Source organism: Cyprinodon tularosa, unplaced genomic scaffold, assembly GCF_016077235.1.
Source record: "Cyprinodon tularosa strain WSP-4 unplaced genomic scaffold, ASM1607723v1 ctg156, whole genome shotgun sequence".
Taxonomy (NCBI): Eukaryota; Metazoa; Chordata; class Actinopteri; order Cyprinodontiformes; family Cyprinodontidae; genus Cyprinodon; species Cyprinodon tularosa.
Window position 1 is genome coordinate 827,049 of NW_024038395.1, and position 19,902 is coordinate 846,950.

Here is a 19,902-nt window from a genome sequence, read left to right on the forward strand (position 1 = left end):
TTTTGAGAAAGTAATGAGTAGAAAGCACAAATATTTGTGTTCAAATGTAGTAAAAGTGAAAAATCTTCAGAAAAACTATGTAAGTACAGATACTTACAAAAAAACTACTCAAGTACAGTATTAACACCAAGTATTTATAATTAGTTACTGGATCTGTATGTTAGCTAAAAGTTACCCTTTAAACTTAACACAGCCAGTCCAGATTATTTAAAGGAAAAACAAACATGCTTCTTGGTAGTTTTGCATTGTTGTACATTAATAATTTAAAGGAAAGAACTGTGTATGTCAAAGTGTAAGAGTAAAATACAATCTGTCCGTGTCACAACTAATATTATTATAAATGATGGACCCCAGACAACCTCCCAGGATGGAAATGCAAGAAGAAATGTATTAGACAGATAGTGTGGATTATAAAAATGGCCAAGGAAACAATTTAAACCATTAAGATGAACACTAAGGTCATATGCTTCACTTTATTATTGTCCATCCAATGCATTCTGAAACATAAGTTCCACAAAGGAAGATAAAGGAGGGTGTCAGTACTACAAGCAAACATAAAAAAACAAACTAATATTTATCAAAATACAAGGTAACAAGCCCTCCTTTGTTCTGATTAGATAAAACTGGAGCTTTTTAAACAATTAGCTCTACATTTACAGGAGGAACATGGAAGCTTGTAAAGAAGAGAACACCCTACCAACTGCAAAAGTGCAACATAGATTGGTTTGGCTTTTGGCCTCTTTTGCTGCAAAATAGACAGAGCACTTGAGTATATGCAAAGCATACTATAGACTTAACAAGACATCCTGATGCATAAAGTACTAAAACGAGTAGCTCAGCCTTATTTGCAGCTCCTGGCCTGACTATGTGTATCAAACACTGATGTCTTCCTACCACACACAGAGTAGGGCTGGGAAATGATTAAATATCAGTATATATTGTGACGTAATTTCATTCAATAACTGGAATAGGACTTTAAAACACATTTTTCAATATCAGTACAGCCTTTGCATTTGTCACTGGCTGACCTTCAGAGTACAGCTGATTAAAGCCAAACACATTGGCTAAATGAGTGATGACGTACACAGCCTACAGCTGCAGATACGGTCTCTGTGGCTGCAGCTGTAGGCTAAAGGCCAATTTATACTTCTGACATATAGCCTCTGCAGCCGTCAAATCTGTCTCTGTGCACCTCCAAAAAAATCCTGACTTCACGTCAGATGGTCGCAAACCCACGCAGACCTCAAGCGGACGTGCGTAGAGAAAAAGCAGCTGTGATTGGTCCTTGGTATGCTTTTCCGGCCGTCTGTGTGGTCGTCCTTCTCGATTCGGTGCTGGGGCGCGCCATTTTTAAAAACTAGGGAGTAATAACAACAATGGATAACCACAACTAAAGGTTGATCGAGGAGGTTCGGAAGTACAACCACTTGTGCGATGCCTCAGCCATCTTGCTTTGGAAAATAAACACGCCGCCAAAGAAGTTCTCACCAGTTCTTGAATAGGCTCCCCATTGAGCTTTAGTTGGAAACTGCTGTGCGTCCCTAAAAATTCCAGACTGGCGTTGCAGAAGCATACCAGCAAAACTGGTTCACGAACAGACGCAAGCAACATTTGATGTGTGCGTTTTCAGAAGTATAATCCAGCTTTAAGCTTCAACATGGTTAGTGTTAGCTACAAAACGAGTGGCAATGATAAAGTGACCAAACACCTCTGTTTACAGTCAGAGAAGAAGAGCTCAGAGCAACATAACTTAGACTAGAGAAGGGGAAGCTGTGGCATGGTTGAGAGAGGAGGAGTGAAATCTAAACAAGATGCTTTAAAAAAGAACTACTTCTAAATCACTGCCTACACTAAGTATGTTTATTCAAAAGTTTGTATTTTCAGTTCAGTTTGTATTTTCAGAGCTAGTTAGTTTTTTTTATTTTTTATTTTTCTAGTGATTAATGAAGATACACTTTAGGCTTAGGTGTAAGTCTTCTTAAAAGTATGAAAACTAAAAAAATAAATAAAGGAGGAAGTGAGAGAGAAACTGAAGAGACAAGAACCCTTGAAACATGAGGAGGGAGAGATAATCACCTTGTTTAATGTGGATTCAATCTCAGAGCTCCACATACTAATAGATGTGTGTTTTTTAACTAATTACAGGACTTCTAAATTGTTATACATGAAGTTTGATTGGCATGGTAAGATAATTTTCAGAATATTGCACAGACATCTGTTGGAGTCCCTCTTGGCACCCTTTCTGAGGATTTTATATTATTTATATTGTTTTGAATTATAGGGTTTCAACCGACATTGAGGAATATATGGTTATAGCTGTTTTGGAAATACTCCTGATAGGGAGATAGCTTTTTGGCACCGAATTTGGCACTGGAAGTGTAAACACTGCAATATTCATTCAATAATCACTGTTAAAAAAAAAGAATAAAAAGGAATATAAATGTATATTTGATTTGCATGAAGGAAGGCAGAATGTTTTTTTCCCTTTTTTAATATATTTACTCAGGTTTAAACTGTCAACCCAAGAAAACACAAGCTTTCATCTCAATAAAACAATTTAACAAGATATTTTAGATCCTTTTTAGTACAGAAAATAGCAAAACACAACATATTATAAAATCTTGGTACTCTGTTTCCTGCTGACCCACTTCAAAAACTTCAAACTCAGTCAAGACTTCCATCATCGCTATCAGGCACAGAGACATTTTCACACTTACAGCCAAATCTGTGACTTTATAATTTGTGATCAAAAGGACTTGTGACACTTTATGGCAGCTGAAACATTAATAGTTGGTGGAACTAGGTCTGCATTGCTACAGAAAGTGACTTAGAAAATGAGGGCTTAAGGTAAGGACTGAACAGTGGGATTGACCTACTACTTGTTTAGGTAATAGAAATGTTATTGCTATAAAGGGCGACAAGAAGTCTGGACAAAAAAAATTAAAACATTATTTGGATTTCATACATAGATAAACATTTTGTTCCCTAGTTCTTTTTGAAAACTCCTCATAGTTCTCCCACTATTCTTATACCTGACAGCCGCTACTCTGTGCTGCTGTCAGCCAAGTACTCTGTGCTGATGAAATAACTCAAAACATTTCATACACTGAGCAGCTGGGATGAAGAGATGTTTGAATTATTTTCTAAACAGCACAAATGCATCCTGATTTTTTTCATTTTTTTGTTTTGTTTTGTGTCATTCTGAGTTGAAACTATGATTACAGACTCGGTGCTGCAGTTACAGATGGCCTAACATCATTCCTGGCTTGGTTTCTTTTTTAGAGGCAGAAATGAAGCAAATAACTTTCACTCTTTATGCTTTGGAACTAAAACAGGAAAGCAGAACAAAATTCTGAAATAAAAGACATGGAACGGTTCAGCTTAGTGTTTATCCTATTTGAAACTTTTTTTTATTACAATTTGTGACATCAAGACATCAATCCTTCCATTTTTCCATCACGCTTATCGCGAGGGGTGCTGGGGCCTATCTTCAGCTGTTAATGGGCGAGAGGCGGGCTACACCCTGGACAGGTAATCAGTTCATCGCAGGGCAACACAGGACAAACAACCATTCACACACACACTCACACCTAAGGAGAATTTAGAGAAACAAATTAACCTAACAGTCATGTTTTTGGACTGTGGGAGGAAGCCGGAGTACCCGGAGAACATGCAAACTCCATGCAGAAAGACCCCTGGCAGGGAATTGAACTCGAAACCTTCTTTCTGCAAGGCAGCAGTGCTACCCACTGCTCCATTGTGCAGCCGGCATCAAGACAAACTTGTTTATTTTATTTTTTGTGATTATTATTATGATTTGTAACATAGAACATATTGCTGGACGTCAGTGCTTCTATGTTCCTTTTGTATGTCTGCTTCTGTCTCATTGAATCCCTAGTCAGAGTCTATAGATGGCCACTCATACAGAGCCTGGTTTTGTTGGAGGTTTCTTCCTGTTCATTAATCTTTTTTTTGGCTTAACTGTTGCTGCATGCATTAGATTGCTGCAGAGTCAGTTACACAATGCAAGCATAAGTCTGCTGTCACCACATCCTTAACCAGAGGGAGCGTGTCCTGCAAAGTCAATGATGGATGCAATCAGCTGGTTTTTCCTTAGAAACTACCAATCTGACAGTATGATCTGACAGCATTGTCTCTGTATCTGCCTAAAGATGACATGCTGTAAATTATGAATAATAGATAAACTGAACTGAATAAAAAATTTAATTGACCAACAAAGAGTTATATATAATTGTATAGGGAAATAAAAATTATAGATGCTTTTATTTCTTTCTAAATAATGCAAAATGAAAAGTCTGGTGTATTGGCCCTGTGTTTTTTAAAGCATCTTTTGGACTTCCGGCTCGCTACATCGAGACAGCAACATTTCTGTCAGATCTTTGTTAAAGCATTTAGGTCTGCTGGCATAGATGGAGAACATCTATAAACATAAAATTTCAAATCAGTGATCACTCTGGAGATATCAGTTTCTTGTACATTGGCCAAGAGAATCTGTACAATAAGTTTCTGTTAGTCTGAAAACCATTGTGATCATTATATTCCAGCCCTTACCTACTATAATGGCTGACATGAACCTGCTCACTCAGGCTGCAACTAACTATCATTGTGCAATTTAATTAATCTGTTGATATTTTTTGCGATGAATGGTTTAATAACTGCACAGCAAAATGTCCTTAAAGATGAGTTGTTTTTAGAGAATTTAAATAAGGGGAAATAAGGGCATATTGATCGACTAGGAGATTTGTATCTGAAATGCAAAATGCTTATATATTTTTGTTTTTTACAATTGTGGTATAATTCCTTCTCTAAGTAGGTTGCTCTCTAAATGTTTCAGAGTCTCCATACTCTATTTAACAATTAATCATTTATTTAATTAGTTAGACGATTATTTCGATAATTGATTAATCCCGATTAAGTGTTTCAGTTTTACTGCTCTCCAATCTCAAACTTTTTGTGGCTTTAAGCATCTTTTGTTTGAGGATACTCCACATTTAGTTCCACCAAGTACGATGGAGTATAAGAGCCAGGCTAGAGATTTTTTCCACTTCTATTTCGAGAATAAAGTCGTAACATTACATTATTCTCGTAAATCTCTAGTCTGGCCCTAATACTCCGTCGTAACCAAGCATCCTTGTCCTTGCTGAAGAAAATAATCCCCACAGCTGACACCACCGTACCGACCCTGCAGGATGATGCATTAAGAGCAACGTGGAGCTTTTTGGTTTCATCTGACTACTGTCCCCCACACGCTTAATGGTCCCACTACATGGCCAACTAGAAAAACAGTAATGAGTTTTCAACAGGGTTGGGGTTTGTTCTTAGGAAGACGGTTGCAGTGTTTTAACAAAATCCTAACACTATGGTTTTGTATCTCTTCCTTTAGTTTCAGATTTGTGAAGTGAGTGGCTTATAGTCTTTCCTTATTCAGACAGGGAATCGACCTTTGCTCTGTGAAACATGGGATATTGTTTTATAATCAAGCCCTCCACTTTAAAATGAGCAAAAAACATTTTCTTTGACACGTCTGCTGTGTTCCTTGGTCTTAATCAAGGTGTGTATTTTTTAATGATCTCTACCAAACCCAGAGGCCTTTAGAAAACAAACCAATTTATGCTTAAATAAAACAAAAAAACAAAAAACACATTTATAAATATAAATAAATAACTTATTTTTATAGGGATATTAGAATACAGACAGCTGAGTACCTATGTTCCTCACATTTTCTTTTTATTTAATAGTAAACCTTTCCGCTCTGTAGTCCAGTGTCACTAAACATTAGGCTGAAAGGTGAAATAATCAGAAGCAAAAAAAGCATTAAGACTTTACAAAAATGCTTTACAGAAGCATAGAGAAATTCATCAAGTCGGATCACAGGTACAACATGAATGTAGAAAATTCTTTTAGGATGATGTGTTTGCAGGTGGTGCTGAAATGACTAACTGGGCTTAAAAAGGCCCAAATCAACACAGTGAAACTCCAGTAATGGTTGTTTATTGGTTTGGTGGCCCCGGAGTTAATTGCCTCTCTTTGACATCTTTTAATGCTAAAGAGAGGCAGGTGTTTTGTTTGGATTTATCTCAAAAAAGAACAATGAAACAGCTTAATGGTGAAAAAGCTAATATGCTGAATCGAAAGGTGGTGTCAGTCTTAGTCTTAGCTCTGATTTAAAATCTTGTATTTATGCTTTTTTTGCTCCAATCCGGTATAAACAGTGGGCCGATCGTTCCTTTGTGGTTACCTCAACTAAACTGTGGAACAATCTGCCCCTAAGTCTGCAGGTTCTCACTGATCTGCACCTTTTTAAGCCCAGATTAAAAACTAATTTTTTAAACTGGCTTTTAATACTTTTAGAATTTAGAATGATTTTTTTGTTTTGTTTTTATCTTTCTTAGAAGCACTTTGGTCTTCCTAGTGTTGTTGTAAAGTGCTATATAAATAAACTTTGATCTGATTTGAATTACCCTTTGAACAGAATAAACAAATGATTAGTAAACTTAGAGCTCTTTCATAGTTAACGGTTTAATTGTTCTCATATTATTATTTAGCCAGATATTATTTGAAAAAGCTGTTAGAGGTAGCTGAGGTCATTGGTTATAGGCTAACTCCATATGCAAAGTTCGAAACCCACTCCCACAGACTGCCACTCTGGCTCTCTGATCATGACCCTTAACCCCACACCGCTCCCGGGGCGCCCCACCAAGGCAGCCCACTGCTCCCCACGAGATGGGTTAAATGCAGAGAGTTCATTTCTCCAATGTAATCAAAAAAATTCAATTATGCAGATAATCCACATCAGTGGTACTAACAGTTTAGGTTTGGATAACTGAAATATAAATCAACAGCTATTATTGATTTACAGAAGTATAAAAATTGTGTGATGTAAATATTCTGCAAACAACATGGTTGGGGTGTAACATTATTCTAAGCTCATACTTAGTTTTTTTTTTCTATGGAAAATCTAAGAATCAAGATTTTAGTTTGCATTAAAAAAAATAAGAGTAAAGATTTTAATGCTTCAACAATTCATAAGGAGCACATCATTTCTTAATGAGGTTTAAAGAGACCAAATCTGAAGCACTGCTTTTGTCTAAAAGTGAGTTGTCTTTAATGCCAAAATATTATATTTAAAATCCTTCCCTTTTGTTTTAACAAATAAAGCAAAGGTAACACAAATATCCAACTGTGGTTTATAAAATCTTCTATTAAAGTTATCTACTTTAAATTTGGCAAGTTGAGAATAATTAAGATTCATTTCAGATCCATGCAGTCACCAGCTTCAGCGCCATTAGCAGCAAACAGTTTACCAATCCCTGCAATCTCACAGTGTTGCACTGTTCCTTAAATGGCTCCAAGTACGTAATTAAATACAAACTTTTGTCATTCTGGCTCTTTTATTCTCTGATTCCTTCAACAGACGTTACAAAGAACTACAAAGAAATATGCCAAAAAAGGGAATATCTATCTGAAAGTAAGAAAGTAAGATACTCCATGTGGAGCTTAAAGTAAAAGCAATAACTGGATGGCACTTTGCAGGACACACTTCAATTTGTAGGCAAATGTGCTGTTATGATAAAAGCAGATTACAATACTTAGAGGCTCAGATGAAATTAATATAAAGGCATCAATATTCTGGTATGTTTGCTTACAAACACTTTAAGTTAACACTGAGCTCTAAGCTGACGATTCCAGCATTCTGCTGCTTAAACCTCTCCATCATCTCTGGATCAGCATTCCTCCATGGAGGTTTACTGTACGTTAGGACAAGTCTGCTATTGTTTGCTAGTAATAAAGTTTAGCATTATACCATTTTAACACTGGAACTTTTATTGGATCAGTGCAGATAGATGTAAGAAATAGAACAGTTGCATCAGTTTGTTGAAAATGATAAACTTTTAGGTTTGTAACTCTTGCTGTCTTTCTCATGCGGTCTTTGAAGCCATCAACCTTCCAGTCAGTCTGTCTCAGACCGGAGGAACTCTCCATCCAGCTTGTGTTCTGTTAAATCACACTTATCCTTGAATGTCATCCTGTCCAGCTTCTACTCTACCCCAGCAGAAACAAAAGACCATAGTAACAGGAAAAAGTATCTTCAAAGTTGTTTCTTCTTAAACAATGCTGAAGAACATTTCCATTCCCTTTTTTGTATTTTGTTTAGTACAAACATTTATGGAACATGTAAAATTCACTTTTGATACTCCACCAATCCACCGATCCAAATCTATCAAAGGGAAAAGACCTGCTGTGGACTTTACAGGGAAACTGAAGTCAAAAGAGTGGGAGGGGGGATTAAGCTTTAATACTGGCTGCTTCAAAGGGCCTTTATTCCTCTATGAGTTGTGTTTATATATGACCTCATGTCCTATAATGAAGGTTTTTTTTTTTTTTAGTTGTTGATGAAGATAACTTTTAATGATGTAAGAAAGAAAATAAAAAGCATTGTAGTGCGGGTGTAGCTTCCTGACGGTAGGGTTCATGGGATTTGGTGTGCTGGGACATGAAAGAGCCTTCAGCCAAGCAAAGTTTACAGTATATTTATAGAAAACAACGTTTCTGTTTCTTCTCCCTGTTTTTTTTCTTTAGGATAAAGTGTAAGATTCTCAATGTCTTCAGCAACATTAAACATTTCTTATATTGCCTTAAAACAGTATTCATCCATTCCAGGGGTGGAAAGTAACAAATTACATTTACCCACGTTACTGTAATTGAGTACTTTTTATGAGTAATTTGTAAATTTCTGAGTAGTTTTTGAAATATGTAATTTTACTTTTACTCTAGTAAATTTTAACCTAAGTAGTTTTACTTCGCTACATTTGAAACCTCCTCACGTTACTGAGTAAAAAATAAAATAAAAAAAATACTGGTAAAAAAATTAAATAAATAAACCCCTGTGTCACGGAACCGAAACGTAATGCGCGACCCTACTTTGCAATTACTCTTTGTATTGTCTCATAATCCAGTGCTGCGCTTTGGAAGATGGCAGTTGCTAATCACGACGTAGAGAGTATGGATGAGGAAACACATTCTGGAGACGAAAGCCAGAAAAACCCTTGGCCATATCTGGACGGATTATTTATTTTCAGATGCACAAAAGGGAACAATGTGATAATGCAGTGACATGCAGTAACATATGCCTGGTCAACAAAACTGAGCTTTCGGCTTTTAAAACATCAACATCCAATTTACGAAAACATGTGGCGGTAAGTTAGCGCAAATGTTTTTGTCTCCGACATCCCAAACGGCTTATTTATTATTTATGTATAAGGAAGCTCTTGGCTTGTTAGCAGTTGCTTAGAATTAGCTAGTTCGGAGTATCAAAAGTATGACTGAGTTGGGAATTCAAGCATTACAGGTATTGATGTTTTTTTAATGTGGCGATAAATAAAATATAATGTTATGATGGTTTCATCATGGACCTGAAGTTCCTGAAGTTCCTCCTCCTCACACTCATCTGGTTCCTTCCTCCATCTCTCTCTGGTGTTCTGTGAAGTTCAAGTTCAGCATTAACCTGTTGAACTCCTTCCCAAACATTAAGAATCTGTCTCTGAAACTCAGCACAGGCCTTCCAGCCTCAGCTGCCTGTGAGAGGCTTTTTAGTTCAGCATGGTTGCTCTTCACAGCAAAGAGAGCAAAACTTACAGCAAAAAACTTTGAAAATCCGCTACTGCTAAAATTGAACAAGAGCTTTACCGGTCTAAAGTTGTAGATTTGGGGCAGTTTTGTGGGTTCCTGTGGACACTTTATTTTGAAGTTAGATCCTGTGAGCACTTTCTTTTAAATTGTTGGATCCTGTGAGAATTTTGTTTTTTTGTGAACAGTGGGATCCTGTTGCATTTTAGTTTGATTTCTGGTATCTTTTGGGCAATTCATTTTGTGTGCATCTTGAATACTTTAACTTGGACAGTAGGATTGAAAATAGTTTGCACTTTATGGTACAGGTTGTGGCTGTCCTTGTGCTGTGAGGAAGTATGTTCCTTAGCCTAGCTGATCTTTTGCAAATGTGGATGTCCACTGAAATACGCCTTGAAATCGATTAAAACACCTTGTGCTCAATTTGATTCATGACTCATACTTTTTTGCATTAAATAACTCAAAGTAACTAAGTAACTTTTACTCAAATTACTTTTTAAACGAAGTAATTTTGTACTTTTACTTGAGTACATTTTTTAGAAGGGTAATTTTACTTTTACTCTGAGTAGAATTTAGGCAAAGTAAAGATACTTTTACTCAATTACAATTTTTAGTACTCCTTCCACCTCTGGTCCATTCTAAGAAATCTTTTTGTGTCCTAAATTTTTTTTGTTGTTGTTGTATAAAAGCAAACTTTATTATATTCATTAGGGATGCTCTGATCAGAACCGTTGCCATCTATCCTGATCCCTCATGAGAACCAATCACACGGACTGGCTGTGGATTTTTTAAATTTATTTAGGTATTAATGCTACTGCTGACTATTCAATCTGCCAAACTCATTTAAACCTGCTAACAGGTTTTATTTAAAAGATTAAAAACTCTTTATATTTGACCACAGAAGGTGCGATCTGACACTGATGCTCCTTAAGCTCAAAGTTCCCCTTTAAGTTCCTTTAAGTTTTTTTTTTGGCCTTTTGCTACCATCCTCTTTGATCCTCTTTGATCTGTTATTAGTTTTCCTCCTGTGGTCAAATCCAGGGAGGTTGGCTACAGTCCCATGGATCTTAGATTTTTTTTTAAATAAAATTGTAGTCAAGCTGCTTGGACATGGTCTTTGAGATTTTATCTTTAACAGTTTGTCTATAATTTTCTTTCTTTCTTTCTTTCTGTGCTCATTGGTCAGAGCGTTGGCCAATAGGCACAGACATGGTTTGAAAGACAACTGGTTGTTCTCATCAGCAATCTTCCAATGTCTCATTCATCAGGGCCAGACTAAATTACACATTTAATCTCACATTTAGTCTGGTTAATCAGGCTAAATCTATGGGATAATTTTTATAATTACACATCCTCGTTAAAAACCAGTCTGCCGCGTGCTCAACTCTGATAACGTGCTCTCCACTTCTTCTCTGCACACAAAACTTCATCTCTGCTCTCGTTCGGCTCCACAGGATTAACTGTAATAACTGTAATTTCGTTTACAGCGGCATTAGATGCTTCTTCATTAGGCTCATCCGCTGTCCTCTTTGTTTACGCTTCCTGTTGGATCGGTGGTGTCACGTGATTCGACACACCTGCTGCAGTGTCTTAAAGGGGAAGGAAATACCAGCCACCGTCGCCCACAGCAAAACAGATATGCTGATTTATTTTACCGACATGGGAAAACTGTCACCAGTTATTGTAGTGGGGGTAATGGTTAAAATCCGGTTCTTGCAATTCTGTTTCTTCTGCTTTTAAAACTTTATTTCCGTAAGCTCCCTCTTACCTGGAATATTATGGATGGTGATCGCCAAGATGAGGAGGAGAATTCTGCGCCAGCTGTTGCCTGTTTGACCAACTCCTTCTGGTGTTTTAGTTCCTGATTCTTGCCCATCAGAGTGACCCAAATTGGTGCCTCGTCTTCTTTGGTACACATCTCCATTATCAATTTTGTCTATATTGAAAAAAAAAAACAACATAAAAAAAAAATTAAATACAAACATTACACATTGCCTCCAGAAACAGGAGATTACCTGACAATAGCCCAGACTATACTACTGGTTGTTGAACAAATGCATCTAAAAGTTAACTTTCTCAACTTTCCATCCCACCAACAAGTCAACCTGAGGGCATCTGATACTCTGTAAATCAAGCAGACAAGAGCGTAGCAGAACTGGGTCTAAAATTCTGCTACTCTGCAAGTATGACAGGGCTTTTCAAAACTGTAAAGCCATCCTGTGTGTGAAGTGTTCTAAAATAAAGGGCAGAAAAACCCTAAGGGGCTCCAGCCTCCTTCAAATTAATGCATTCAGTTTATCCCCAGTAGGAGTGCTTTTCGGCTGGTGGAACAATCCCTGAAAGCTGCAAACTGCCAGTGTTGGTGGCAGCTGGCAGATGTTGTTGGCATTACATGTCTATTAGGCTGGAGAGTAGAAAATCAAATGAGCAGGCCCACTTCACGCAGTGATTGGGCAGCTGTGTGAGAAGTCAAAGGGGTTTCAGCTTCTCTCTCACGTAAACTATTTTTCAGTTTTTCAACTACAGAAAAAGCTTCTGATTGACAAACAGGAAGAGGACAAGAATATTTACAAAATCAAGTTCAAGGTTAGAAAAGAATCCCATTGAGGTCTTCACAGAGCTGTTAAGGTTTTATCACTAATATGGTTGGATCAAGGGCAAATATTACCAATTAATGAGTAAAAGCTGCCTTTCAGTGCTAATTGGAGTGCCTGATAAAGCCCCCGTATGACAGTGAAGGGAGTTACAGTTACAGACATCCAAATAGGCTTTACATACATTTAGCAGATATGCACTGGCCTCTGCAATTACAGGAAGCCCTAGTGGATTGAAAATAAATTATCGTCTTATGGTTGTAGCATAATAATGCTCTAAAACATGTTAAATTGGTAACATCAAACAGACAGTTGAAGGTCCAGAAGACTTTAGAAACTCTACATGTTTGTAGTGAAAGGATATAAAAGGCTGGAATTTCACCCAAACAACCAGTTGCATTTTTAAGTTGCACATAATTAAAAAAAGTCTTTCAGATTGTGTACGATAGGTTCACTTAACTCTGAAGGTGTTACCTTTATTTATTTTTTTTTATCTTATTTTGCTACAGCAGCTAAGAGCTCCAATGAAGCTCCAATTTACTCTGAACAAACAAATTTATACTGCAGTTTGTCCCGTGTATCAATGAGGGAGTTTTCTTTCAATTCATTGCTTTAATATTCAACTTATTTTCCGTGTGTTCAGATTTGTTTGAATAAAAACTTGCTGTAGCAAGAGCCCCCATCAAAAAGAAGCACCGCATGAATTACTGCAAATAACCCCCCTGTGGCATAGAAGCTAGTCTGACCCTACCCTTGAATGAAGCCATTTAAAAGTGGTATTAACTGCCTTGCTTTCTAAAGGACAAGCCGTGTTTTTTTCTGCTAAGTCCTCAACATTACATTGACTCAGTGGGAGACATGTGAGTCAACTTTAATGGCTATCTCTATGGAGTCACAATAAAAGGATAATTTCAATGGAATCAACTGCTGAAAAAAAGACATTCATTTGGGTGCTGTTTGTCTTCATTCAGAATATGTAATCAGCTTAGCAAATTTATTTTAAATATGTATTTCAAAGAGATCCTTGATTACGGACAAACGAATGTGGTGAGGTACTTATTAAAGATATTAAACTCTGGAACAATCAGAGTAGCTCAAGTGGACGCATCACTGACAAAATCTTTAAATGTGCAAATTCTGACACAAGACTTCTATTCAGATTTCAACATGATAAGTCATCTTAGGACATACAGGCTGAAACAAGATGAACCTTTTCAGCAGGCAAACAGAAAGTCCCACACATGCCATTTCATAAAATACCCATACTAACATGAACTAAAATTAGATTATATTTAATTTTACAAATAAATAAATAAAATCTTTTGGACACTTATCAGCACAAAAAAGGATGGAGTGAGAAAGTTTGCAACAAAGATAATTAATGTGAAAAACACTGGTGAGATGTGGGCATTTCAACCAAGCTAGGGAGGACAGATTTATAGGCTCTCATCAAACGCAGGCTTTTAATCATTGGATTGTAAAACCATCAAATCCTGGAGGGCAAAAAAACACTGCTGAGATATTAGAACCAGTGTTGTTTTCGTCAACGATGGCGATGAGGACATTTTTTTGTAAATATTCCTTTTTTTCATGACGATAACGAAAACTGACAAGCTAAACATGGATCTTTGATGCCTAAGACATGACTAGTCATAGGTTTGAGTTTTCGTCAATGAGACGAGACTAAACTAAAATCAGCGGGTCGTCGGTCAGACATTTAAAATGCATCATCATGCTGTAATCTGCTAAGCAGTATCAGTCGTAATGGATCTGCCGCTCAACTGCCGTGCAGCGCTGCACATTCTACATGACCACAGATAGATCATGGCAGCAGCGGCAGAGTCTGAGAAAATAACCCGTATTCGTCCAGTACTGTGCGCTCAACACTAAAAGATTTTACTCTTCTAGCTGTGCTTGTGCAGAAATGTGTCTTTGTGTTCGTGTAGGTCTGCGTGTAGTCTGTGCTTCACGCTCCACACTGATGGTTCGCTCTCAGCAGTATGGCTCTTCCTGCTCTCGCTACTTAATAAACTACATGTGGCTGATCATCCTCTGCCATATAAGCATAAAAAAATCCCTTTTCTAACAATCAAGATTGTATTTCTTCCAGCTCGCAAGAAGTGATACTAAACATTCTTTAACTTCTACCAAAAGGAATACCTAAAAATGTATCCAAATAAAATATTTCATTGCACACTGTTAATTTTGGAATAAAAACCCAGATGAAAAGGTACATAGATCTTTGAATATTTCTCTCTCATACCATCTATTTAAATATGATGTAAATTTTTCCTTCTGTTGTCATTAAAACATTTTTTATGTTTCCTTTGAATATGTCAATATTTTAGTTAGCATATTCATTCAATTTAGGTCTGGATTGTCATGGCATAACAAGGCAATTATGTAGGTTCTATCTGTATGTTTTTATATCAAAACCCTGTGAATTACAATCTACTTTGAGCCCTGAGCAGTAGGAAACTCTCAGAAATAAAGCCAAAATTGCTGAAGTAGAAAGAAGAATGTTTTTCTTCTTTGCTTTTTTGGAGAAATGAAGATTTTATTGATTCATAGTAGATCAGAAAGCATTTGTTTTTTAATTGAAACTTTTTATGTCTAAAACCATTCCTTTATTCTGCATTTTGTTAGCTTGTCTGTCTGCTATTTTAACCAATATGGTGTGTTGAACTAGAGCTACTACTTTCACAACTTTTGTGAGACACTTTTGTATAAAGTATGACATTAATTCATAAAAAAGTTTATTTGAATTCTATAAATCAAAGTTTTCTGCCCAACTGCAATGATGAACTGCACAGCAGCATTCTATACCCAGCTATTGTAGGGCTGTATCTGGGCAAGAGCTGTCAGTGTGATACATAATCTGGTTGTTATTTGAAAATGTGAAGGTTTACTTTTTTTTGCAACATAAAACTAAATAAAACTAGACTTAATCCTTTTTAAGTTCTAGTCGACCGAAAAAAAAAAGATTAAGACTAAATCTAAGATGGCTTTCAAAAACAACAGGGACACAACATGGTACATGGCAAAACTGCTAGAGTAAACAGTCTGATCACTGAGCAAACCATGGGTTGGTTGTGAGCAGAAATTTAAATCAAAATGAAAACGATGTCTTTAGCATTATCTATAACATCTGTGTCCTACAAGCTATAAGAAAGGTGTTTTAAAAGGGGCATGAAGGAAGCCATCTATGTTAAGAGAGAAAAAACAACTTTAAACAGAGGTGGTGGACAAGTCAGTTATAGAGATGATCCCTTTCAGGTATCACCACAACCCCCACTCCATCACAGAGGAACAAAGCACCTCCTCTATTCAGCCAGGTGAACAATCCCTCCTTTAACGAACGACCATTCACAATCATAGAGAGGTTTCAGATATTACAGGCTAACAATGGAACCAAACGACCCACTCGTCGGTTTCAATTTACATGTTTCCAAGCAATACAAGGCCTTGTCCATATAAGACTCAAACTCACAGCAGATCCAGACATTTGATTGAGAAAGCTTCCTGGAATAGAAGCGAAACATCTTCAAACCTTGGAAACCAAGTCCAGTGGATTGTTTTTAAATTTTTAAGGAATGACTATGACCTGGATGACTGAGAATCTTCATCAGCCTACAAGCTATAATTGAGTAAAAAGTAAAAAACACAAAAATCCAGGTCTGTTTGCCCTTTTGGGGGCTCTGTAATAAAGAAAGAACCTTTAAATAATGAGTCTTTTAATCACCTGACTTTATATCAAAATGTGAAGAGTTGTTGTCAGACGCTGGACTAAAACAATTAAGGAGAAAGACGTTGAGAAGGACGTTTAGAAAACAATTTAAATATAAATAAGGACGAGATGGAAATACTGGTCCTAATCTGATTCCCAAGTATTTCCTCAAATACGAATGTTAAGATGCAAAACAGACGAGCTGCATTTCTCACACTCAGGCAAAGAGAATACAAATAGAGACAAATACAGATACTGGCTCCTAATCTGAATTACAATAACGGTTAGCAGCTTCCACATAATCTAATTTGGACAAAGCCCTTCTTGAGAATTACACAAAGGAAAACAACATACTAATACTGGAAAGAAAAAAAAACACATCATAGAAATAACTGGCTACATCCATTGTGAGTGTCATTATTAATGTCTTATCACATTTTCATGATGGAGTATATTTGACTCCTTCCAAATGAGATGACTCTATTATGTGAAAGCAAAAGACATGAAGAGAGTTATTTACTCAATGGTTCCTCTGCTGCTCCCAATCTCACCATACATTTCACTAACACATTACCTTCATTTGTTATTTATGTACATTAAATCTAAACACATTATAATAAATAAATATATATATATATATATATATATATATATATATATATATATATATATATATATATATATATATATATATATATATATATATATATATATATATATATATATATATATATATGAGTATATAGTTGATATATTTTTTTCTTTTTTGATCAAGTAGAATAATTCCCAAAAAGACTTAAAAAGAATTTGATCTGTATTCGCTTGAGTATGGCTAATTATTACCATGGTAATATGTATTTGTTTAAGGAAACGAATGGCTGATCAGAGATGTTTAAAAGTCCCATGACAAAGTCTTTTCAAACCATGTCCTGAATCTCTTGGACTAAAATAAACCTTTTTCCTGTAGAATGAATGCCAACTATACTGGTGAAGATTCTCAGTCATTCAGGACATTCCAAAAAAGTTCAAAAACAATCCACTGGACTTTTGCTTCCAAGTTTGAAGACGTTTTGCTTCCCAAAAAAGCTTCCTGGATGGGAAGCGAAACGTCTTCAAACTTGGCAACAAAGTCCAGTGAATCGTATTTTAACTTTTTGCAATAAATGCCAGCTAGTCTTCTATATCTCTGCTGTGCTTTAATGTAACAACCAGGTGGGTTTACAGACAGAACTGTCTGTAAATCTTTAAAATGTAACTCTGTGTTTAAAGTTAACAGGCTGGTTCATCTTATTTTAAATATTGATAGTGTATTTATTATCCTAATGAATATTTTAACGTACATTTAAGTTTAGAGGCAAACCATACAACACAGGGAAAACCTGTTAATGTTGATCTTCTAAATTGCTAATGTGTTCATATAGTCCAGTCCTTCACTTTAAACTCTTACTTCGTGGACTCAGGACATTTTGAATAACACTGATAATTGATGTTCAAAATCTGTATGTAAGAGGATTTGTCATAGAAAATCAAATGAATATAGATGTCCAAGATGCTATGATTTCAAACATAATGGCTGAGGCACTATATAACAGAGAGCATGCCAAATGCCTGAATGAGCAGAGTAGGAAGTAATTGGTGATAAAATATCATAGTTAAGTTTATTTGTTCTGAAATAATCTCAAGTTATATATTATAGTGTACTGTTGAAGAGTCTAAGCCTTGCAAAAGTGATTCCAAAGCTGAGTCAAACCAGAGCTGTTCAATAGTTGTTGCCATCTTCCTTGTTGTGCTTTCTCCAGCTTTGTTGTCACTGCCTCAAAACCCTGTCCGCTTTGTATCCAGAAATTCAAAACACATCTCTGCGTCATGATTGACCCGCCAGTTCTAGGGCCTGGGGCACTGATCGAGGCTAGACCACTCGCAGGCAAAAATGATTTTGGCCGCTGCCGGTTGGGGCTAGTTTACTAGGCTACAAACTCCGGACTCATTTTTATAATCAAATAACAGTGTTTAGTCCTCTTTTATAACCTTTCACAATCTTAGAGAGAAAATGAACTCTAATGGGGCTTTTTAAATACTGTATGTCATCCAGAGCTTGTCAGAGGTTTTTTCAAAGCTTAGTAAAATTTAAATAAGACTCACCTATTCATCTTCAATATATATTCAGTATATAAAAACACAATCTGGATTTTTTTTTTCTAAAACAAGCAAACATGACAGTACCTCTTTAAAAAGTGTTCATGTGTTCAAGAGTCAAGTAGCTAAACTAACATGAGTGAAATATTACAGCTAAAAAAGGGCAGCTAGCCTAAACATGGTGGTAAATATGCTGTTTCTTCAACCCTTCAAAACTGTCGCTGATATAAATGTTTTAATTACCCGTTTTATTTCACTGGATACAACAACATGATACCCTGATTTGTTGCTGACGTCCAAACTGTTAATCCTCCCATTTTGTCTCTTTCCCTCCTCTGCCCATCCCTCAGTTTGTCTTGATCACGTACAATCTCCAACATTAGCGATTGATCTGGGTGAGAGTGGTCCGACTGTGTGAGCTGTGCCACGTAAGCAGCAGTAAATAGGAATTATCTGGAGCGGAAAGGTCAAATGATCTGGACTTTTGCTTGGGGTGCTCTGGTGAAACCCTCAATCAGAGGATGCTTTCAAAGGCCAAAAATCCTCAGTCCATTTCTCTCCAATTGAACTTCCCAAACTATTAGCCCATTACTAATGGCTGTGTGTTCACACTCTGTGAACACATTGCTGCTGATCTCTGCCTGCTAATGATAGCTGTAGGGATGCAGCTGAATTTGTATTTCTAAACCATCTCCTCCTTATTGTACATGATTATCCAATCTTCCATTACAACAAACTGCATTTATCTAACCTTATACAGTAGTACTACTGACTCACAAGCATGAAACATACTTGATGGCAACCATTGTTGTTGTAACTATAATGTTGTATATTTAAAACATGTTTTTAAAAGAGAAAAAGTTGAGATTTAAGCAGGACTAGGACTTCAGATCTACACAAAAGCCGAAAAAGGGTTTTTCCCTCAAATCAGATTCTGATGGAATAAAAAAATAAAAATGTCCAGATCTAAAAACAATTTTTCCCTCATGAAGAACTATGCAAGAAAAAATTATGGACCTAATCCCTCTTTGAATTGGAATCCTGACAAGGCATTTCTAAAAACAAGAAGCTGCATTTAACAAAGCTAAATTTAACCAATTGCAGCTTATTTATTAGTGATTGGAAGTTAAAGGCGGGGTTCCCTTTAAATCTACCTCTTATTCAAGTTTTAAGTAATCCTCATATTCATAGAGACAGTATGGGCTGCTGCAGCTTCCACTCCTCTCCTTTGCATGCCGACTCTACAGAGATATTTGTAGGAAGCAGTTAAAATCTTATTGTTGTATTTTAATGGTTTTAAAGAAAAGCGCTAAATTTATGAAGCTGGAATTTTTGGAGAAAAGCCTGTATATGATTATAAATGAATAACTAGGAATTTATTTCCGATAATTTCAGACAGACAATTTGACAAACAACACTAAATTAATCATCAAACAAACCAAACACCAATTTCCAAACTTACTAAATTCACCTGAAAATAAATACAAAGAAAACCCTCCACCAGATAAACCTGTCATGTACAGCCAGAGAATTAACATTGATTAATGTAAATTGTCTGAAAGCGGTATGAAGCAGTAAAACTTATTATTCATACCCACTCTACCTCTGAACAAACATAAATTAACTTAAAGTAGAGTGACCTTCCTATTAAACTTGTTTTTTTTTTCCAATATTCACACACACAAAAAAAATATATATATATATATATATATATATATATATATATATATATAGACACTAACACATCAGGACAAAATCCACATTCACACCCTTGTCCATTGGCACTCAGAGTACTGC

The 19,902-nt window shown here is 36.2% G+C and overlaps 1 protein-coding gene across 2 annotated transcripts in view; it reads right to left on the minus strand.

Moving 5' to 3' along the window:
* Positions 1–19,902, minus strand: part of LOC119780150 (zinc transporter ZIP11-like) — a 241,477-nt gene that overhangs the window by 25,265 nt on the left and 196,310 nt on the right. For both annotated transcript variants that reach the window (XM_038280061.1, XM_038280060.1), the window contains exon 6: positions 11,417–11,584. In XM_038280061.1, coding sequence (XP_038135989.1) covers positions 11,417–11,584 — 168 coding nt within the window. The remainder of the gene's footprint in view (positions 1–11,416; positions 11,585–19,902) is intronic.